Source organism: Nestor notabilis, unplaced genomic scaffold (assembly GCF_000696875.1).
Source record: "Nestor notabilis isolate BGI_N333 unplaced genomic scaffold, ASM69687v1 scaffold2837, whole genome shotgun sequence".
In the NCBI taxonomy this organism is placed as follows: Eukaryota; Metazoa; Chordata; class Aves; order Psittaciformes; family Psittacidae; genus Nestor; species Nestor notabilis.
In genome coordinates, this window is record NW_009937605.1 from 1 (window position 1) to 23,980 (window position 23,980).

The window sequence follows — 23,980 nt, forward strand, 5'->3', positions numbered from 1 at the left end:
CAGCCCTTTCCTGCCTGAATACTTCTCTTGCAGGTATGAATCGTAGAACAGTTTAGGTCGGAATTGAACTTTAAGATACAGTAGTCCTGTTTCTCACGGCAGAGTATGATAGATTTTGAGATTTAAAAATTCATAACATTGAGATAATATGTCAAGGATACTGCCTGTTTTGTAGTTACGTTTGCTTTTTTGATACCTTTCTAGAAATGGAATTTCCTTCTTCTTTCACTAGTACTGAAAGAGCATTTGTTCACCGGCTCTGTCAGTCTCTTGGGCTGATATCTAAAAGTAAAGGGTAAGTTGGAGTCTGATTTTTATTTATTATTTTTTTTTTTTTGGCGCAAATGTATGACTACCATTAAAATTATATGTGTTTCTGGCATATCCTGTGTTGTTACAGTGAATAGTGCTAAAGACAAAAGTTTAAAAAGTGACATAAAACCAAGGATCTTTGTGCTTTGCATTATGTCTACTATGTCTGCTAAAAAACTTGTGATGTGCTTGGTTTGAGATAGCTTGCCCTTGTTTTGTGGATTTCATGGGTCCATGAAAAAGTCTTCTTACCAAAATCTGTTCTGGTTTTCATGCACTATTGTTTGCCCAATGGTTTTGCCTTGACAGATAAAGTGTAACCTGGAGTAGCATGTCCGACGGAGTTTTTCTGTTGAGAAGTACAGAAGCATAACATTTCTTTTTCTTACCCTGCTGTGATCTTTTGAAGATAAAACCCATGTTCATTGACCTGATGAGCTTGCTTTGCAAGCTGAGAATTTGGTTCCCTTGGGAGTTCAGGTGCCAAAGCAACAGGAAAGGGAAAGTTAAAGGAGTGTTATCTATAACTTGTCTTTGTGTAAACTTTTGTAAATCCGTAGCAGCATTTGCTGCTCCTCATTTTTGGTCATACTTAATGATTCTTGCAAAAGTAATGTAAAGTGCTAGTTCAGTAAATACAGATAAGTGTATGCAGCACTGATTATGTTGAATGTGTAGGTTGGTTTCAGAAGACCTTATTCAAGTATAGTGCTGTTCCAGTGTGGTTCCAGTCTGAGTGGTATAGCTGATTTTTGCCACAGATGCTTGAGACAGTAAATTTGGCTGAACTTGCATATCTTTGCATCATAATTTGGAAATATGGAGTGTTAGAAAGACTTGTCAGATGTGTGCAGATGGTTAGCAGGAACATGCTTGGGTTATACAGTGCCTGCGCTTACAGGCTGTATAGGTGTACTAGGTAAACCCTTCTTGAATCCATCTTGATTCTTTTAGAAATTTGTAGCCATCTCTGAGTGGTTCCGTAGCAGATTCTGTAGTATTATTGTAATTGTTTACATAGACTGTCTCAAGTTGGAAGGGACCCATAAGGATCAAGTCTAAATTCCTGGTCTTTGCAGGACTACCTGACACTAAACCGTATGACTAAGATCATCATCCCTACGCTCCTTGAACTCTGGCAGGCTTGGTGGTGTGACCACTTCCCTGGGGAGCCTGTTCCAGAGACGACCATCTTAGTGAAGAACCTTCTCCTGATGTCCAGCCTGAACTTCCCCTGAGACAGCTTCTTGGTGTGACCTTTTGTGACCCTGAGAAGCCATTTTCAAAGTGTTTATATGTCATTGTAGCCCAGGCACAAGATAGTTCAATTTCAAACATATTTAGAACAGTTCTTTGCATTTTAATATCCAAGTTCAGTCTGAGAACAAATGCAGTGTTACAGTTAAGTACTTAGGCTCTAATTCTGCCTTACACATCTTTGATAATTAACACCCTGGGAGTCTAATTTGATTTACTGAATTTCATTAAGGCTTGGAATATCGGGCAAGGCTGCCTGTTTATTATGTCTGTTTGCTGGTAGACATAACACAGTGATAGGCCTTTACAGAAAGGTAGCAGAACAGTGTTACATTATGAAGACCTAATCGTAGGATTATGCTGGGTGTAGTGCTCTGAAGTCTGCAGTGTCTGTGCTAAGCTACCTTGTGTGACAGGAGGGTGGTTTTTATGGGGGCTATTGTAGATACTTCTGGGGTTTTTGTGTGTGTTACGCTACATAGGACGTTATTTGGAAGTTTCTACATATGACATTACATATGAAAATAGTTTGGCAGCAATCTTGAAAGGTTTGGATTGGAAGGGACTTTAAGGATCATCTAGTACCAACCCCTCTGCCATGGGTAGGGACACCTTCCACTAGACCAGGTTGCTCCGAACCCGGCCTTGAACACTTCCAAGGATGGGGCATCCACAACTTCTTTGCACAGCCTGTGCCAGTCAGTGTCTCACCATCTTCATAGTGAAAGATTTCTTCCTTATGTCTAATCTAAATCTACCCTCTGTCAGCCTCAAGCCATTCTCCCTTGTTCTGCCTCTCCAGATTTCTTGTAGGCCCCTTTAGGTACTGAGAGACTCTTGTAAGGTCTCTCCAGAGCCTTCTTTTCTCCAGGCTGAACAAGCCCAGCTCTGTCAGCCTGTCTCCAGAGCAGAGCCTTCACAGCGTCTCCACAGCCTCCTCTGGACTCACTCAAGCAGATCCATGTCCCTCCTTTTGTTGGAGGCCCCAGAACTGTATGCAGAACTGCAGGTGGGGTCTCATGAGAATGGAGCAGAGGGGGAGAATCCCCTCCCGTGACCTCATCCCTCGAGGTCATGCTCCTTTTGATGCAGCCCAGCATACGGCTGGTTTCTGGGCTGCAAGTGTGTACTGAAGATGGCTCATACAGAGCTTCTCATCAATCAACACCTCCAAGTCCTTCTCAGGGTTACTCTTAATCTGTTCAGTGCCCAGCCTGTATTTGTGCTTGGGATTTAAGAATTACAATTAAAGATCATTAAATATATGTAAATAGGTTGCTTATTCCTAAATTTTATTTTCTTTTTCCCCATCCCAGAAAAGGAGCAAATAGATATCTGACTGTGAAGAAGAAGGATGGATCAGAACTAGCATATGCGGTAATGACTTGTGTCTTGGCTCCCAGTACGAAACATGCTGTTCGGAATTTAATTCAGAGATTTCCTGTCACAAATAAAGAACGAACAGAACTTCTGCCAAAGACTGAGCGAGGAAATGCGTGTGCTGTTGAATCTGGTATGTTCAGTGTGTCTTCCAATACGCACTTGTGAATCAGCACTGCATAAAAAAAAATCCAGCAACTCGCAACCCAACCACGAAACAACCCCCTTTTTTTCCTGCCTCTACCATCCCAACTGACACCCTCCCTAACAACAGACCCATTAATTTTCTTGACTTTCAATTGTTAATATAGGGTCTTTTAAAAGTGGTGTCATGAGGAACTTCAGCAGTCATGTCATCCACATTCCCATGTCTCCCCTGTGCAAAGTGACTTTTGAATCTTTAGGCCAGTTCCAAGCAAATTTATTTGGAAGTACATTTCTGAAATGTGAGGTCCTACAAGTTCCATGAGGTGAGATGAGAAAGAGGTGTTATCATGACTGTAAGAAAACCCTTACGAGAAAATAAGGCTGGCTGTTCTTAGAGAAATTAATGGTCTTGATAAGTTTAGTCTTTGTTTTGTCATCTTCTAAAATAGATTTGGTACCTCCAAAACTACTGTATAGACTTCTTGATTTCTACAGTATGAAAGAATTCAATGGAAGGCAAACTTCTGATATATTGTGGGGTTTTTTAAACAATGCTTCTAACAAGATTATTGCTGTAACAGTTATGAGTGTAAGAGTTATGTTGTGTTTCTGTACACAAAGCTTGGTGTAGTGCATGCAAAACACTTGTTTCACTGGATATTTCTGACTAACAGCATTTCATGCTTTAAGTGCTTCCTTTCCTAGTTTTCTTTTTCAATTGTTTCAGTTGTTTAATAGGATTATTTAATGAACAGAGCAAAACTATAATAAAAGCAATTCCTTAGGAATGTAAGGCCTAAGGTGATGAATATTGTAAAATTTATCTTTCTTCTCCAGAGTGGTTTTTGGCTCTTTCAATCTGTTGGCCTGTGTCTGTCTTGGAAAGACAGTGCTTATAGTTTAATATATTAATCTGCTAATCCCATTAAATATGTGTAATTAAATTTACACCAAGCTCTTCATTCTTCTGGGAAAATAATTATTGAAGAATTATAGAATAGCGTTTACGGTACTGAGTTTGAAATAGTCTCCTACAAAGACATGCAGGTACTTTGGCTACTTAAGCATTGCTTTCTAATATATGACAGTGTGCTGCATGGGTTCAGGGGTCTAAGTACAGCGTGGTTCAATTTGTATGTTAACACAGATCTCATGGACCAGAGCATTAGGTTATGTAAGACTGACTGAAAGGAGATCATAAAAGACCAGGGAGGATGTGAAAGAAGGCATATGAAAAAGAAGTTTTCTTTTTCTAAGAAAACATGCTTGTCAGTTTGGAATAACTTAAGGGCTTAACTGTACAGTGAATATTTCTAGGCACATTGTGGAGGTGTGAATGTGTAAACTTGATACAAAGTCCAGGAAAATATGCGAGGTTGCTTTTCTTAGGTTTAGTTTCTATTTCTATTTTTTGCTCTTCATGACCTTTTTTGACTTTGAGCAATGCACTGGCATAGTCTGGTTTTGTTCAAAATATCTATGAAAGTAAAAACTCCTTTGAACTCCTTTTTTTCAAGCACTGTAACAGAATGTATTGCTATGAATATGGCTTTTAAATGTGTGATGGGTTTGTCACGTCAGTAGGGATGCATATAAAGTCAGGAATATTCATTTTTATGTACTGTTTGAAAGCAGTGTTCTAGTGACCTTTTGTATCTAAGTAAATTGATAACTTCTCTTTACAGAAAACAGAGAAGTAAACAAGACAAGTGGACGACTTAACAATGGTATACCCCAGGTTCCAGTGAAAAGAGGGGAATCAGAGTTTGATTCCTTCAGGCAATCACTACCAGTTTTTGAAAAACAGGAAGAAATTGTCAAAATAATAAAGGACAATAAAGTTGTTTTGATTGTAGGAGAGACTGGATCAGGAAAAACTACTCAAGTATGTTTCTTTATTGAAATAAAAAAGATAATAGTATGTATACAAAACTAATGCAAATTCTGTAACATTTTTGTAATATGGAATTTCCTTATGCTAATTTTAAGGCTTTTGTTTTACTATGTAGTTGAAAGTCTTGTGTTCTAATTCACTATCTTGCTTTTGAAATACTATGCCAGCAGATGTGTACTAAAAGCATAAATAGTTCTGCACAATTTTCTTATAGATACTAGTTTTTCATTAAAATATTGAAGGAAAGGTAGCTATGATTTTCTGTAACCCTTTTCCTTCCAAAGCTGTTCTTCTGTTCATGTCTAGAATAGGATATTATTGTGTTAAAACCTTTTTTTTTTTTTTTTTTTTTTTTGTTTTTTAAACTGATTTTTCTGAAACAGGAGAGGGAAGCTCCAACTTTTGTAACTTTTCAACAGGTTAAACTTTAAATCAGAAATTTATTTTCATGTACATTTGCAATGATAATTCTATAGTGAATTCTTTTGCAACCTGTGTAATACTGAGATGCAGTTCAGTTGTTCCACTGTGGTAAACAAGCTGACTATCAAACTAAAAAGTAAATCTAAACCACTTCTTTACAGATACCTCAGTTCCTTCTTGATGACTGTTACAAAACTGGAACTCCTTGCCGTATATTTTGCACTCAGCCAAGACGTTTGGCAGCAGTTGCTGTGGCTGAAAGAGTGGCAGCAGAAAGAAGAGAAAAGATTGGCCAGACAATTGGTTATCAGATCCGATTAGAAAGCAGGTACTACTTCTTAAAGTCAATTGATCTTGTGTTGGTATCTTTAGTCTTGTATACATTTAAACCACAACTATATTTGGGATACAGCCTAGCACATAACGTGTAGGTAGGTATGTTACTTCAGGTCATGGAATATTTTAAGAGTGAAAAGGACAGTTTCTGCCCTGTATTTCGCAAGTTCATTTTCAGTATTCACTTTAAATAAGCGAATTTCAAGTGCTTTCTCTTGATTTCTTCTTGGGTGTTGTGTGGAATTCCGTATCTTATTTTCAGATCAAGTCTACACTTTCCTCTCTTTTTCTCCCAACTTTTAACATGTATTGATCCAGAAGTTCTGCAGGCTTTAAAGATGGATAGGAAGACCATCATGCTGTAACAAATGCTGTGTAGTGAAAGTTCATAGAGGACATAAAAGGGAAAAAAGCAACGTTTTGAAGTGTATGATGAAGTTGAGCATTATTTGCTAGTGCAATTTGGGTTAAATTTACTCTGTTTCAGCTTTTATGTTTAAAGCATGAAATGATAAAAAAGTAGAGACTTCTAAGTCACCTCAGGAATTTGTTCCTGAAGTAGAGCAGCAATGGGTGAAAGTCTGAAGGTTGTGTGCAGTTTCTACATTCTGTGAACTGTGAAGGTAGTGGGATTTCCAGGAATGGGCAGTAGTTAGCCTATGAGTGAGAAGAAGATGGCAAAAGGTATAGCGGTTGCTTATACGTATGAAGGTATTGCATAGCTAACGAAAATTAATGCACTTGAACAACAAAGCCAAGTTAAAGAAGAATTTGAATATGTGTACAAAAGCTTACAATGCTATTAAGGGATTAAAAGAACTGGTAAAGATGAATTGCACATAAGGTGGATGTGTGATATTACAAATAATTATGCTGCCTCAAGCAGAACAAAGTCTAGGTCAAATTAAAATGAAAGAATTACTGGAAGCAGTGCAGAAAATCCTGCTTAAGAAGAATCAACAGATTCAACTCATGAGAAAGATCAAAAAGGAGAGATGGCAATATTTTCAGCTCTGGGCAAAAAAGATGTGGTCTGGAGGTTTTTACAATGATTTCTAGAGGGCTAGTGAAGAAGAGAGAAGAGTAGAGATGGGTAAAGCAAAGCATTTCCATTTTGGATGTGTTCCTTGAATTTACCATTTGGGAGGATTTTTGAACAGAGGGATGAATTCCAAACTTGGAAACAAATATGCATATGATAACTAGGGAGCTCACGTCTGCCAGGAAAGAACTGTAGAGTACAAGACAGAGCAACTTGTTGGTACTGAAGGTGGCAGTGCTGGAGAAAGTAGTGGCAGTTGCTGGTTTTACTTGCACAGCTGACTTTGACACAGGTACTAGAATAGTAACTTTTTAAGATTTTGAAGTTCTTGAAAAATTAAAGCATTTGAAAAGGATCAGCTGATTTCTTTGTGATTCAGTCAAGTACAGTGACTCAGTCAAGTACAGTGTATTGGGTTTGCGTGACAAGGTTTTGGTAGCGGGGTGTCTACCTCTGAGAAGCTGCTAGAAGTTTCCCCCATGTCCAACAGAACCAGTGCCAGCCGGCTCCAAGGGGGACCCATCACTGGCCAAGGACAAGCCCATCAGTGACAGCGGTGGAACCTCTGGGATAATGTATTTGAGAAGGGGGGTGTGGGGGGAACCAAACAAAACTCGCACCACGAAAAAACCCAGCCAAACCATGCAATTGCAGCTGGAGAGAAGTGAGAATACATGGCAGAAACAGCCCTGCAGACAGTGCAGGAGGAGGGGAGGAGGTGCTCCAGGCACCAGAGCAGAGGTTCCCCTGCAGCCCATGGTGCAGCCCATTGTGAGGTAGGTTGTGCCCCTGCTGCACAGGGAGGTCCATGGTGGAGTAGATTCCACTTCAGCCCATGGAGGACCCCACACTAGAGCAGGGGGATGCCTGAAGGAGGCTTTTATCCCATGGGAAGCCTGTGCTGGTGCAGGGTCCTGATAGGACCTGTGGCACCATGGAAACAGGAGCCCGTGTCAGAGACCCTTGCTGCAGGACTTGTGATCCCGCAGGGATCCATGTTGGAGCAATTCCAGAAGAACTGCAGCACCGTGGAGTGACTCACGTTGGAGAAGTTCATAGAGGACTGCCTCAAGTGGGAGGGACCCCATGCTGGAGCAGGGGAAGAGTGTGAGGAGTTGTTGTGGTTTAATCCCAGGTTGCAACTAAATACCAAGCAGTCACTTAGTCCACCGATCCCACCCCAGGTGGGATGGGGAGAAGAATCAGGAGAAGGCAAAACCTAAGGGTTGAGATAAGAACTGTTTACTAATTGAAGTAATTATTAATAATAACAACAATAATAATAGGGAACAAAAAAGAGACTAAGAATAAAATTCACAAAAACCAAGTGATGCACAATACAATTGCTCAGCACCCACTGACTGATACCCAGCCCGACCCAAGCAGTGATCAAGTCCCTTCCAGGTAACTCCCCAGTTTATATACTGGGCATGACGTGCTGCTGTATGGAATACCCCTTTGGCTAGTTTGGGTCAGGCCAGGTGTCCTGTCTCTACTTCCTCCTGGCTTCCCATGCCCCTCCTCACTGGCAGAGCAAGAGAGACAGAAAAGTCCTTGATTGGGGTAGGTGCTACTGAGCAACAACTGAAACATCAGTGTGTTATCAGCATTGTTCTCAGACTGAAGCCAAAACACAGCACTGCACCAGCTACTAGGAAGAAAAATAATTATCACAGCTGGAATCCAGGACAGTCCTCCCCCTGAGGAGGAGCAAGTAGCAAAGACAGTGTGTGATGAACTGACTGCAAGCCCTTTCCTCCTGTGTCACTGTAGGGGAGGAGGTAGGGAATCTGGGAGTAAAGTTAAGCCCAGTAATTGATGAACAATCTCTCCCTGTTCTTATCTTGACCCACAAGCATTTCTTGTATTTTCTCTCCTCTGTCTAGTTTAGGAGGCGGAGTGATAGAGCAGTTTTGGTGGGCTCCTGGTGTGCAGCCAGGGTCAACCCACCACACAGAGGCAAATACAAAAGACTGTATGCAAGCATATGCTGAAGAATTGGAATTTGTTTGTCCAATGCAGTCCATACTGAATTTTCCAGTAAATTAAACAATGTGGAGAGGTTCTCAAGGTTCTGTTTCACTTGCTTATTTATTTCTATAAGTTTGAATCTCACTTTGTTAGTAAATCCGAAGTTTTGGAGCATAAGCATCAAGGTTCCTTAGGAACTCTCTGGAAATAGGCATAGTTTAAAAACAAATAGTATGCATGAATTTTTTGGTGAGAGAACTCTAATTCTACTTCTGGTGAGCAGCTATTAAATCCTTTAATTTTCAGTAAGTGGTGGAAAGCTAGCCACATTTAAATGGTGCAGGAAACTGAAGAGTCTTTATGAACTGTTCAATAGGGTTTCTCCAAAGACACTGTTAACATTTTGCACTAATGGCATACTACTTCGCACACTGATGGCAGGAGACAGCACTTTATCAACTGTGACGCATGTTATCGTGGTAAGAATCCTGTTGTATTTCATGTGAGCTCTTGCAGTATGTGTTACTTGTTAATTGGAAAGTGAGACCTTAGTTTTCTTTATTAATTTGCTGAGCATATAAGGTGGTTTTGTTTGGTTAGAATCTGAATTAACATTGGAGCCTTACTGACATACATTTTTGATTTTTTAAATTTGGGGGGGGGGGGGGGGATGATTTTAAGTCCATGCCAGTAATTAATTTTGGAATCATGATGCAGTTTTGGAGGACAGAGCTCTTTAAGTTTTTTCTGAACTGCCTCTGTCAGAAAGCAGAAAAGCCCTACAGAGGCTGATACAGTTTAATGTGTGTCAGAATTTCGTGTATTGTGTACTTGTTTTGGCAATATCAGGTTGGCAGTCTGTTTGCCCAAATGTTTTAAAGATAATGAGTTATCTAATTTTGAGCAAATTATTTAACTGTATTTACTTATGGTTATGCAAATATTTCTATTGTGGGGTTTCATAAGTCAGTGGAACCAGAATGTTTACCACAAGTTCTTCCCTGCTGAAGACAGAAAAATTCATAATTTTAGGTGCTTGTCTGTTAAACTAAATGGAAAAAAGCATGAGAATGATTTATACATTATTGGCTAAAGCCTAAAATGTTGTGCTAGTGTCCCTGCCTTGTAAATTCATGATATAAACCAAAAGAACACAACAGCAAAGATGATTAATGAGGCATGTGCCTTAATTGATGATAAGCTTTGTGCATGACTTAATGGATTAAAGCAATTTAACTTTTTTCTGATTATGTGGTATCATACATTTCTTTAACTGTTTATCAATTATGAAGTGAGAATTTATTAAAATAAGATGTGCAGGATTTTCAAGATAAGTCATTATCTTGAAAATGAGATTAAAATATAAGAATTAGAAAAGTTTCAGAAATTCACTTCAACCTCTGAAATCAAGTTATGTGTGACTTGTGCTTTACCAGTGCAGTCTGCTCTGGTGTCTTTATAAAACCTCTTGAAATACTTTTTTACTTCTGGATAGTTTTTTAAAGAATTCTTACTTAAACTAGACTTACACATTTTGATGCATCTGTAATGTACTGGAAAATTACGTATTTTAGTTTTTTAAAAAAGTATATTTGTAAGAAGTTATTATTTTGGATCTGTGATGTTTATCTCCTGTTTGTTTTTCGTTTTCTGTTTTATTTTCCCCTTTTGTTATAGGACGAAGTACATGAGAGGGATAGGTTCAGCGACTTCTTGTTAATAAAACTGAGAGATGTGTTGCAAAAGCATACTAATTTAAAACTAATTATTTCTAGTGCTGCTTTAGATGCAAATCTCTTTATTAGGTATTTCGGAAGTTGTCCAGTAATACACAGTAAGTATTCTTGTACACTCTTAAATCTGAGTATCTGGGTTGGTTTTTTTTTTTCCCCCTCATCTTCACCCTCCTGGCTTACAAATTTTCTGCGTGGTTGACCTCCTCTGGCACCTTGCAGTCCTCTTCTTTTCCAACAGTGATGTCAAAGTATTAACTGTTTTGAAGAGAAAGTTTTAAGAGAAATACTTTCTTTTCAAAACAGTCAAGTAGGCTGTTTGCACGTCAGCCTTTTTTAAGAAGTTCATCAGTCTCAGGACATTGGTAGGATCACTTTCTTTAGAATTTTCTCTACAAACGATATGTTTATTTTAGTGAATGTTCCTGAAAAAAAAGTCTGATGGTTTTTTTTCAGATTAAAGTGTTTATTTCTAGTTCCCAGTTCCAAATTTCTGCCTAGTATAATAAGGCTTGTAGACTGTTGGAGGCAAGAATCTGGAAATTACACGATTTCAGTGTTTTCCAAATTTTTCTTTGGAAACGGGAAATCTCAGTTATAATTGTTGTGCGGCTTTCCAGTTTACTGTTTTCGTAGCTTCCTGTTCATTTGTTCATATGTTTATTCAGGAAATGCTCATGACAATCTCTTCAGTTTACCTGAGTGGTTATATTGTTATCACGTACTAGTCTTCACAGGCTGATCACAGCTGAAAAGATACTTCTGCCTTTCCAATTTTGAGAATTAAGAAGTAGAAGAGGGTTTAGATACTTTGTTAATGTAATGAAAAATATTTGGTCCTCCTTCAACAACATAGCTGACAAAATCCTGACCACAGAAACCAACATTTTATAGTTGTGGTTTCTTGTGGTACTCAGAGTTTGTGATCAGTGTTAGAAGACTTCCTCTCTGACAGCTCCCAAAAGTATGTAAATTGTAGCTTGTTCTTTCTGAAAAAGAAAAAAGTTCTGGGTGGTTTAAACTCAGCTATGGCAAATGTTTGCTAATGGACAACAAATCAGAATCTAGAGATTTTAATTCTTCCTGTGAAAAAGAATCCTTTAATGTCTATAAATAAGCCTAGAAAAAAGTGATATTGCAAAAGAAATCAGGGTGAATTATTAAAGATAAATACCACTGGAATGTCTCATTCATCAGGAATTATTTAGTCAAGAACAGCAATTTTGGCTGAGATGATTGAGGAAACTGAGAGAAGTCTCATCTCCTCATATACTCCTCATGAAATAGTTTAATACAAAGGTGCCAGTCTGCCTGTGGGATCTTACATTAGAGCTATATTAATTACTGATACATTTTGTAATGCAGGTGGCAGTTTTACACAGTGAAATCCTTTTTGTAACCCTAAACAAAAATGGTTATTTTCTTTTTCTCATTTTGATAAAATGTCTATTAGTAACTGTCAATCTTACAAGCATTTCTTGCTGTAATGCTTTATAGAATTGAAGAGGTCAGTGATAAACAATGTACCCAGCTGGTGTTTCTCTTTTAAAATGTTGTTTTGTTTTGTGGCCCAGAATTTTAAGAAAATAAAATCAAGTGAAGATACTCTTACAAGACATTTATTAATACTGGATGAATTATTTATACTTTCAGTACAAGGAAGACCTTTTGAAGTTAAAGAGATGTTTTTGGAGGACATTTTACGAAGCACTGGGTATACAAACAAAGAGATGGTAAAGTACAGAAAAGAGAAGCAGCGAGGTTGGTGGACTTCTTAATTATTAGGTTTGGCAGTGAGTCTCACTGACGGATTGAACAAATAAATAGGATTATTCTCTGTTAAGATTCCATGGTCAAGATATTAAGTGAGACATGGTTAGATGATAGCAAGTATCTTTAAGTTCTCAGTGTCTACATTGTTGAAGTAGATTACGTAACTTAAAAAAGAAAATTTTTCACTCTCTTTCAGTGGTTACATTCTGTTTGCTTTCAGTTGATAAATGTTATGTTTTTTCTCATTAGCAAGGAGTTGAATTGCATATAACTGGGGACTTTGCCCAGATGAAAACTGTAGAAGCAGAAGATATTATGTGCTGACTTCTGGGTGAAAATTGGAGTGCAGCCATTAAAGAGGGCATGATTTTGTATGTCTTGCGCAGATGTGGCTCTCATGAGGAACATTTTCACTGCATTCTTGAGATATGGATGTATTCAATATGTATCCCCAAAAGCATTAACACACTTGAATTTAACATGATTGATTTTCAGTTGGTTAAATATATATATTATTTGAGGCACTTTCCTGATAAGTGTCTCAAATAATATACCTTATAGTTATATATGTTATATATACCTTATAGTTCTATACCTTATAGTTGTAACTGTATATACCTTATAGTTCTAACTGTGTGTTTATCGTGGTGCTCAACTCTGATAACTGTGTATAGAAAAATTCAGTTAAGGCACACTGGTGTCTTCTACTGTTTCTTCTACTTGTACACAGAAATCAGTTGTTTCATGCAGGAGCTATGTCACTTCTCTTTGGTATTTTACTTCTGGAGAAAGATCTGTACTGAGAATGGCATAGAAGATACTTACTTAGGAAGCTTATTTGAATGCACTAAATTGGAATACTGGGGACTTAAGGGTTAAGCACACAAATAGTACTTTTTGCCCTGTTCATATAGGAGACGTTTGCAATGGTGCACTTAGGTGCCATTAATCATGGAATTTACATTGGACTAATAACAGAATTCTAGATTAAATAAAAGGAGATTGAATAGGTTAACTTTGTGACTTGATGTGTTTCTTGTAACTGAAAACAACGGATAATAAAAATGACTAAAACTTTTTTTTTTTTTTTTTAAAAAAACCCACCAAAACTTTATGTGTTCTAGAGGAGAAACAGCAAAGCAGTCTTACTGAGTGGTGTTCTGCTCACGAAAATAATAGCAAACTGGAATCTCAAAGACAAAGATCTATCCCAAGTCCAACTGAGGAGTATAATCTGTTGGATGATGGTGGTGACACAGTATTTAATCAACTGGTAAGTTTTTCCTTTTGTTGGAAGAGATATTTAAATCTGCATTGTATTATTACTACCCATATAAAAACTGTTTTCTAAAAATGTTATTTCTTTAGTGTGTCTAGAAGGATATTAACGTATTTTAAAACTTTTTTTTTTCTTAAGTAGCATGAATGGTCCTAGCTAAAGTGTGCTTTAAAGTTATGATGGTTGCACATAGCTTTTGTTCAGATCAAATGGCTAGACTGCCATTGTTTATAGTACTTGCATATGATACAATAAATGCTGTCATTGATATTCAGTGCTGTATTTCTGGTTGTTACTTTGAAAACTCACTTCAAATTCTTTGTGCCTAATATGTGAGGATAAAGACCACTCTTGGAAGGGATTCATCTTTCAATGTAGTTTTTTTTCTTCAGACTGAAAAAGATGTGAATTGCCTTGAACCATGGCTAATAAAAGAAATGGACTCATGTCTTTCTGATATCTGGTTGAATAAAGATGTTGATTCCTTTGCTCAGGTGTTCCACCTCATTTTAACTGAAAATATCAGTGGTAAGTTTTTCACCTTACTGCGTTAAAAAACAAAACAAAACCCCACAAAATGGCTTGTATTTCTGTGACTACTCTGTTTCCAATTTCAAATATTGTTATCTTTGAATTCTGATGTGTATTGAAAAAAATGAATAGGATTAGCAACATTAACGAGGTTTGTAGATACTTGTTGTTTTGCAGTATTGACATGTTTCTAAAATAGTGTTAAATTCACGTGAACTGACTGGTGGGATAAAATGAGGAACATTTTCTTTGGGGTGGATTTTGAAAGTCATTTTTATACTACCTTTAGCTTTAAAAATAAATGTTTGTATTAGGTTTGCTGATGTTTGTTGTACTTCTCAGTTGATTATAGGCACAGTGAAACCAGCGCAACCGCACTAATGATTGCCTCAGGCAGAGGCTTTCTGAGTCAAGTAGAACAACTAATAAGTATGGGAGCAAGTATCCACTGCAAATCATCCAATGGCTGGTAAAACAAACAGATAAACTGAAAGATAGATTTATTTGTCAAGATACAAAGGAGAAACAACTTTCTATAACATCTAATCTAAATTTCTAATTTATCTGACTTTTGTAAGCACTAATACGTTTTGACAGTCTTAAACAATTTCTAACTTCTCTTTATCACGTTGTTTTCTGTAAATGCTAAACAGTCTCAAAATGGGATATACTCTCTTGCTTTCAGTGAGTCTGATTTGAGGCACTGGTTAGAAGAAAAATTGGAATTTTTCTCACTGTATTGATTAAATACAGTATTGATTAAATTAGATCCAAAATGTTTGGCAATTTTATTTTAAGGGAGTAACCCATATTGGATTTAAAAATATGGTATTACATGTGCAAAGATCTTTGCTATGTTATATCTGTAAATACGTTGTGTCATGTAAAAAATATTTGTGAATTTGTAAAAATTCAGATTATTATGTCTTCATATAAACAGGGAACTATACTAAATAATTGTAATATGGAAAGATAAGAATTAGGATTCCAGAAGTATATTTGAAAAATTTGCTGAAGAATGTAGTTTAAAAGGAAAACAGAATGAACTGCATTGTGAGGAGGATGACTCTAAGCCACCAAAAAGCCTAATCTGACTTCTCAGGTTGATTTAAAGGGTACTGCAAAAAGGCATGGCTCATCCTGGCGCATTGGTGTATGTTTTTTGAAGGAATGGCACATTCTTCCTCCTCACTTCTTTCTGCATCTTTGGGGGTACTTCTGTATAAAACCGGGATTCTTTTCTTTTTTTTGGTTACCTAAAATCCTGCTACTATTACAGCTGTTTATGCACTTGAAAGTGGGAAGTTGCAGATCCAGCAGTAACAACACTGATTAAACAGTAATGTGGAAACTGATAGGAAAGTGCAGAATCAGTTGTCTCCTGATGTAATGTGCTATTCTCATGCATCTTTTGAAGTGAGAAATTAAAGCAGATTTTTATTTTGAAGTGAGAAATTAATACAGATTTTTACACAACTCTTTTCAGGATGGCTTTGGACTGGGCTAAACGATTTGGGCAGACAGAGGTGGTTGACCTTTTAGAGTCCTACAGGTAAGCTATAAATAGTTTGCAGAAGCAGCTAAAAATACCAGTTTAGTCATCTTAAGTTAGGTTTTATTTTCTTTGAGTCAGAACATATTTTACCTTTTTATGCTTTAAAATCTGGCCTAAATAGCAAGATCTGTTTGAGAATAGGAATATTTTGAAAACATAGTTATTTAAGAAAAAGTTTGTTTGTATTCAGTATCATAGTGATTATGTTTGCACAACTCCTTGGATAAATATAGTTCTAGTGGTGTAGAATTTCTTTGATACTATTAGCACTTATCACCTTAATATGGATTTTCCTCTCATGGTTATATATCTAGGCGGGATGTGATTATCGTAACTGAAATAAATATATAGAGGACATGCCAATTCCATATCATATATCATTTTAAATTCAGATGCTTGTTCTGGAAATAAATCTGTTGTGTATTGTTGAAACATGATAGAATATTCAAGAAACTTTACATGAGTAGCTTGTACATTAGGCCATTCAAGAATTGTTTTTCGATTAACTTACAGATGTAGTAGTTACAGTGTGTAGAGACCTGCATTATTATAATTCCTCTTAGTGTAATTTATGGTTTATGTTAGTGTAATACCTGCTTAACTGCTATGGTAGGGAAGTTTTTGGAAAATACATTTCTTTTGAATATTTTTCCTTTAAAACATAAACACATGGTGTTTATACTTTCAGTCCTGTCACATTTGCGTATGGTTGCGTTCAAATGAAGTATAATAAAGTTAATGCTAAAAATTGAAGTTGCATGCTTTGCTAAGTTAACACTTAAGTTAGTGAATGGTAATAGTTTTGTGGAGATGCTGTTCTGCTACACTTTAAAATTAAAATTCAAGATGAGTAGCCTTGTTGATCTAAATTTGAGTTGATGGCTGAATGCAAACCTGAAGCAAACAACCTTGACTCTGGCCTATGTGTTTGTGTATTTTAGTGCTTCAGTGGAATCTGGAAATCTGGATGAAAGTTTCCTGGTCCAAACAAGTGGTAGTGACCTTAATGCAGAGGACAGAGAACTGCTGAAAGCTTATCATCACAGTTTTGATGATGAAAAAGTGGATCTGGACCTGATTATGCACTTACTTTATAACATCTGTAGTAGTTGTGACGCTGGTACGTATATACACACACTCCCCATAAATTACTGTGGATTCAGCTTCTGATGAATTGTGCTCTTTTTTCAGTAACTCCAAATAGAAAAAACCTTCCAAGTGCCTAGTATGCGTAGTACTGACGTATAGTAACTCTGCATACCAACTTCTTTTTTAGGAGCGATTTTAATATTTCTTCCTGGATACGATGAGATAGTTAGCCTGAGGGACCGTATTCTTTTTGATGACAAGAGATTTGCTGATAATGCTCACAGGTAGAACCTCTAGTTTTATGGTTGTCTTGAGTTTTTACTGTTTCTTGTAAAAATCCTTAAAATGTGTTCTTTGTCTTGCATTAGATACCAAGTTTTCATGCTTCATTCAAACATGCAGACTTTGGATCAGAAGAAGGTGCTTAAAAGTCCACCTTCTGGCATCCGCAAAATAGCAAGTATCTGAGGACTTTGTCAGATATTATGTTGATCTATTTTGTCTTCGCTTTTACAGCTACTATAGACTTTTTTTTTTTTTTTTTTAATTACAGATTCTTTCCACTAATATTGCAGAAACCAGCATAACCGTCAATGATGTTGTATTCGTTATTGACTCAGGCAAGGTGAAAGAGGTATGATTGTCTTAAACTTTTTTGGCGAAGTCAATTTCCTAGTGTTATCTTAAAATACATAATGCATAAATTTTGGGGAACTATGTAGTAGGCTGAGAGGTAGTGCATGTCAGATGACAGAACCCATTGAGGTTTTGCCATCCACTTGTTTTATTACCAATACTGTAAATAGCTACCTGTTTAAAAACCTGTAAAAGCTATTGCAGGTTGAAATATCTATATGTTTTTATATATAGATATATAAATATAGTATTTCTGGCATTATTTTTTTTTGTTATAACAAGTTTAGACCACCATCTTCCGGAGACTTGGACAACACTGGGATTTCCCTTTGTCCTTTTACTGTATCTAGCCCAAATCTAATCCATTAAGTTTTTAAGCATTGTTTTTGATATGTTAAATGCCTATTCCCTAATTAAATGTTCAAGAAAAATGAGATAGCATAGTGAGGCAGTTTAAGACCTTGTATATGAGTTAGAAAATAAAACCAGATTTCATAGGAGACACTCAAACCAGATTTCTGAAGTTCTAATTGGTAATAAATTTTTTTGTAATTTTTCATCAAATGTAGGAAAATAAGGGTGTAATTTTCAAGTCAGACAAAGAGGAAAACTTTATTTAATATGATACTGTGGTTTTGCTTGGTTTGTGATACCACAAAACATAACCCATGTCTTTTGTTGACTTACAGTTGCCTATTGACCAGAAATCTCTAATTTAGAAAACCACGTAGCACAAAGATACTGCGGAGGAAGCATAAATTCACTTGAAACCAAGTACTTTAGAACATACCTTTGTGCCAGAAGCTCATGGTTCTTAGTATTATTTTTATTTAGAGAACTTCTGTTGATGATCTAAATAATTTATTTCATGTACCCTAGTCAATCTTGGTTTTATGTTCCTTGCTTTGCTTTTATAGAAGTCTTTTGATGCACTGAGCTGTGTTACAATGCTGAAAATGGTGTGGATTTCAAAGGCCAGTGCTATCCAGAGAAAAGGCAGGTAATAAATGCTTCATACTGAATTTTATTTTGCAAATATTCACCATTCTGTATGTTAAGAATAAGATACACAATGTAATAGAAATTGGGTAATGTTAACCTAGTCGAGTATTGTGTTGGATAATGGCCGATGCTGATTTTCTGCAGAAGAGTGAGGGTCAGTATGTGTTTCCTTGGAGTAATTTACCAAACTGTAGAAAAGTGACACTCAAGGATTTCCCAAAGCTTACATAAGCTCTAAATTGTTTTTCCCTCATGAACTTGTTCTCCTTCCTCTTTCTAGCATCTAGCACCCTCAGCCACAGTGTCCAATAAGGTGTTTCACAACTTACCTGTGGGCAAAGGTCTGCCTATTTTAATTGATGTCCCTCATTTGATGTCCCTTTAATTGATGTCCCTTCATCGCTATGTTAGAGACATCATGATTTAACAGGCTTTTATCATATTCCTTCCCAAGACTGCATGAGGGCTGAGGGGTTACTTACCAACAAATGCTATATTGGCATTAAGCTGCAGGAAATTGAACGTAAATGGGAGCATTTGCTGTCTCTGTCCCTTCATTCACAAGTTGTTTGGTCTTCATTCTTCCTTTTACTACTTTAACTTCCAACGTTAGAGCCATGTGAAGAGGAAGAAATTAAACTTATTAGTTATATTCCTTATAGCAAAGGACAGTTGAGATTTGGATTGATTTTAGGTTAACAAAAATCCCACGTCACTTTATTTTTAGATAGATCTTACTTTCATTTCTCCAGATCTTTCAGTATTGGGGCAAAATTATGATGGAGATACATATATATTTCAATATACTGTCAGAAATTATCCGTGTACTGCAAGACTCTCACCTCATATGTGGGACTTAATGACAAAATTATCTGTTTCTTAGACCTGCTTCTACACTTGCATTCTAAGCTTGTGGATGTGGGGGGGTGGGTTTTGTTTTTTTTTTTTGTTTTGGTTTGGTTTTGGGTGGGTTTTTTTTTTTTCTGATTTTCAACAACTTCCTATATTTCATTTTCAAGGGCTGGGCGCTGTCAGCCTGGAGTCTGTTTTCGTCTCTTCAGCAGGCTTCGATTTCAGAGTATGTTGGAATTTCAGACTCCAGAACTTCTAAGAATGCCACTTCAGGTGCATGTTCAGTTACAGATTATAACTTAAAAACTGTATTATCATCAAACCATACTATTAACTCAGAAAAAGTGTTTGTCTTTGAGTGTGTGTGTGTTTGGTTTTTGTTTTGGTTTAGTTTGGTTTTTTTTCTCTCTCCCAATCTTAACAATATTTTTTTTTTTTTTTTTTTTTTTTACTTTTTAACTTGTAGGAGCTATGTTTACACACAAAACTTCTGGCTCCAATTAATTGTCCAATTGTTGACTTTCTTATGAAAGCTCCTGATCCTCCACCAGCTTTAATTGTGAGAAATGCTGTGCAAATACTGAAGGTCAGCAGAATAATAGTTTTAGATGGGAATTGTATTTGATTTTGTATTTGTGGTGCGGCAACATATCTTACTGAGTTTTGTTTGTACTGAGACTGTTGTGTAAACACTTAAGGATGCTCTGAGTCTTTGTGTTGTCTATTTTAATTTTACGCATTTGGATGTATTTTTCTGTTAAGGGAAGAGAGTGCTTAAAAATCTTGCCTCAAACTGCTAAGAGTTTGACTTACTTTCTTAGCTAATTTCCAGTTTCCACACACTTTGTGTTTATTGTAAATTTTGTCCGCTTCTCCCCTCTCCCCCGCCCCCTTTTTTTTTTTTTTTTTTAATTACACAGACAATAGATGCCATGGACCCTTGGGAAGATCTCACTGAACTTGGCTATCATCTCACTGAATTACCAGTAGAGCCACACCTTGGTAAAATGGTGTTATGTGCTGTTATTTTGAAGTGCCTGGATCCTATTCTTACTATTGCTTGCACTCTTGCATATCGAGACCCTTTTGTCCTACCCGCACTGGCTTCTCAAAAGCGTGCAGCCATGCTGTGTAGAAAACGTTTTACTGCAGGAACGTTTAGTGACCATATGGCGCTTCTCAGGGCTTTTCAGGTATTATTTCATCTTCAAAAAGAGTACTAATCACAGTAGATCACATATCAATGTAAATGATGTACCAGTGAAGTTGCATGTAGAATGATTGATTATTATTAAGTGTATAGAGAAGAAACTTTATTTTTGCCTAGTGGCTTTCCTGTGTATTGGACTCATAAATTAGTGAGGGAACACTTTTTATCAGATTTTTTGTTTGTATTTCCAAACCTGGTTAAATTCTAAATGTTGCAACAAGTTACTGCTTTATATCCTGCTACAATGACTGATAACTTAAAATAATTATCTTTAATGTAATGATCGTTATGTTAATTTGAGGAATGGGTAAAGAGAACATAGTACTGAACCAGAAAAAAAAAATCTGGTTTGATAAACTTTCTTTCTTTCTGATTAGTTTTGTCTTCATTTTATTGATGTAAATTTCTTCTTTTTCTGACGTGCCTTTTTTTTTAGCTGATTAAATTAATAGGCAAATGTAAAATATTCTTTACAGGCATGGCAGAAGGCGCGCAGTGATGGCTGGGAGAGAGCCTTCTGTGAAAAGAACTTCTTGTCTCAAGCCACGATGGAAATCATTGTAGGAATGAGAACCCAGTTGCTTGGCCAGCTTAGAGCCTCAGGTAAATGGGGTTGAAAAAAATTACATATTAATGCTGGGCACAGTGCAGATGCTAGAGTGAGGAGGTGTGGCTGGGGAACAGCTGATCTAATTGGAAGTGCTCTGATTGTTCCACATGCCACTGGCTTTCATTGTGAGATATGTTTCCTTGGATTTTTACATTCTAATATGTTATTTCCATAGGAAATGTCTTTGTGTTGTAAAAAGTGGTTGTATTTTATGTTAGTATAAAACCCCTTACCACAAAGCATTTCAGTATAATGATTTCTTCTTGGTGCTGTAAAGTCAACAAATTTGTAGGGTTTTTTGTTTTGGTTTAGTTTTCTTCACTTCAAATTTCTTTTGAGAAGCAAAAAAGAAAGATCTTAAATACAAGCAAACAAATTTGTGTTCTCTTCTTTCTTCAGGTTTTGTTAGAGCCAGGGGAGGAGCTGATATCAGAGATGTTAATACTAACTCTGAAAATTGGGCTGTAGTTAAAGCTGCCTTAGTGGCTGGGATGTATCCCAATCTAGTTCATGTAGACAGAGAAAGCCTGATTTTGACTGGACCAAAGGAGAAGAAAGTGCGATTTCATCCTACATCTGTTCTTAGTCAACCTCAGTATAAAAAGGTAAAATCAGTTTGAATTTGTAGTTCACAAAAAAGAGTACTGTACACTACTGAACGTTTTAGAAATGCCTCTTCATAGTTGTCAGTACTTTAAAAGCAGCATGTGCATTAAACACTACATTTTTAAGAAATGTTTTTCCTGGCAGTTGATAAAATAAAGAATTGGAGTTGGTTTATTTTTCCAGTATTTCATCAAAATGTATTTTGTTGCTCTAGATGGAATGAGACGATAGTAAAATAAAAAAAAATAATTGCGAAACTTTCAAAGATGTAAGCAGTCGCTGCTCATAGTAGCCGGAATAAGTTCTCCTCTGAAACAGATTTATTTTAGATCCTTTTTTAACGCAAAATGTTTTATTTCAATGAAGAAGAGTAATTTGTGAGTCTGGTTGAATTCTCTCTCACCTTTTTTTATCTGTATAAGATTATGTGCATATAAATATGTATTTCTACATGTATAAAATATGAAATATGTTAAATATTTATTTTAATTGCAAACAGATGGTACAGTAATGTAGTCTTATTTGCTCTTGCACAGATTCCCCCTGCAAATGGGCAAGCTGCAGCCATTCAGGCACTCCCTACAGACTGGCTTATATTTGATGAAATGACGAGAGCTCATAGGATAGCAAATATCAGATGCTGTTCTGTTGTAACACCTGTCACTGTGTTACTCTTCTGTGGACCAGCTAGATTGCCAAGTAATGCTTTGCAGGAACCTTCGTCTTTTCAAGGTATAGTGGAGTTTGGATTTGAAGTGTTTCATTTGGTATATACTACCATGTGATATGGAAGGCTTATTTTTCAAGAATATTTAATACATATTCTTAAACTCTTATATTCTTAAATTCTTAAATATTCTTGCAAATTCTTAAAATGACAGAGCTATAGTTCCTGTAGCTGTGCAAGAATAGTTTATAAGTTCTGTGATAGATGTCTTAGTTTTGTGAATCCTCATAGGTTCATATCCGTAAATTACACTTACACAGCTCTGGAGTTTCTGAAATTACAGTACAGTTTGTAGTGGAATAAAAAATGGAAACAAAATGTTTAATGACAAAACTAATGCTGGAAAGTGTGGTATGTATGGGTTTTTCTACAGACTAGTTTATTTGATACTTTGGACCAGATTCTTCAAACTGAATAATAATGTGTAAACTATCAATATGCTAAATAGTCATATTGCTTCAAGCAGAAACATGCATTTTAAAGATAATTTTCTAATGGTAATTTTTAATGACAACTAGCTATATTATTAACTAGAAATAATAGGGAATATATAGAAACTGCCTTTGTTTAAATTTAAATAGAGTGCTGTAGGAATAGAAGCAAAAACAATCCATGCTGCTGCAGTTGTCTAGAAATAGTAATTTGAATCAAAGTAAGAGTCCAAGTTATTTTTGAAGCTTTCCTGTCTTGCTCTTAAACTGTTACCCTTAAAATAGTGTTTATATTGATTGAAGTACACATTAAAAAAATTACAATCCTAGTAATAAGCCATATGTTTATGTAATTTATATTTTCTTAATGGGTCTTTAAATCTGCTGTTTTTCTAGGAAATAAAGCATAATGTATGGTTTTGTAAACAGCTTCAGGCAGAAGTTTGATAATGGCTTGTTGATACTGATGAAGTTACATGAGTGGTTAGATCATATCAATACAGGTGCTTAGGTAGCAGGGCCCTCAGCAGGGCTCAAATCTGCTATCTATCTGAAGCAAAGACTTCGCTGGGGTGTATTTGCAGAAAATAAAAAGTGGCTTTACATATATTTACATTTTTAAATAAAATTTAGAAGGAAAATGGGTTTATTGCTGATAATACAGTAGTGTTCAGGTTTTTGTATGTAGTTGGAGATAATACAGAAATGTTAATGAACCTTTTATACTTTATTCAGGGGATGGGTTATCTAATGATAACAGTGATAGTGAAGTAGAGGACAAAACAACTGCTAATTTGGCACTACTGAAACTAGATGAATGGCTGCACTTCAGACTGGACCCTGAAGTAAGTAATGTATCACTTCAATGCTTGTTTCTTTTAGTAAGATATTTATATCATATCTTCCTAAAAAAAAAAAAAAAAAACCAAAAAAAAACCCAACTGAAATATTTAGGTAACCAAGAATTTTCTGTTAGAGTGCCTGTCACAGACCGTTTGGGTGTCAGATTTATGGAACAACATACTCTGAGGCTTAACCTTTATTTCATGAGCTCATTAAGAAATACAATGGGCAAACAGGAACTCAGTCCCCTTTTGCACAGACTAGTCTATCTTTCTCCGTCATGGTGCAGTCATCCCCTGTATCACACTGGGAAGCAGGAAGACCTCATTAGTCCAGCTGCT

At 36.3% G+C, this 23,980-nt stretch overlaps 1 protein-coding gene across 1 annotated transcript; it reads left to right on the plus strand.

The window, feature by feature from the left end:
• Positions 1-206: 206 nt before the first annotated feature.
• On the plus strand, positions 207-23,677 carry YTHDC2 (YTH domain containing 2; the record flags this gene model as incomplete). The annotated part of the gene is made up of 23 exons (XM_010018885.1): positions 207-295; positions 2,886-3,082; positions 4,782-4,981; positions 5,575-5,741; positions 9,139-9,241; positions 10,440-10,596; positions 12,149-12,256; positions 13,393-13,541; positions 13,940-14,075; positions 14,421-14,547; positions 15,565-15,630; positions 16,575-16,753; positions 16,910-17,006; positions 17,091-17,178; positions 17,276-17,356; positions 18,276-18,358; positions 19,380-19,485; positions 19,679-19,798; positions 20,133-20,405; positions 20,899-21,025; positions 21,432-21,637; positions 22,175-22,370; positions 23,532-23,677. Coding segments are annotated over exons 1-23 (3,201 nt in total), but the record flags the coding sequence as incomplete, so codon positions are not given.
• Between the last annotated feature and the right edge of the window lie 303 nt (positions 23,678-23,980).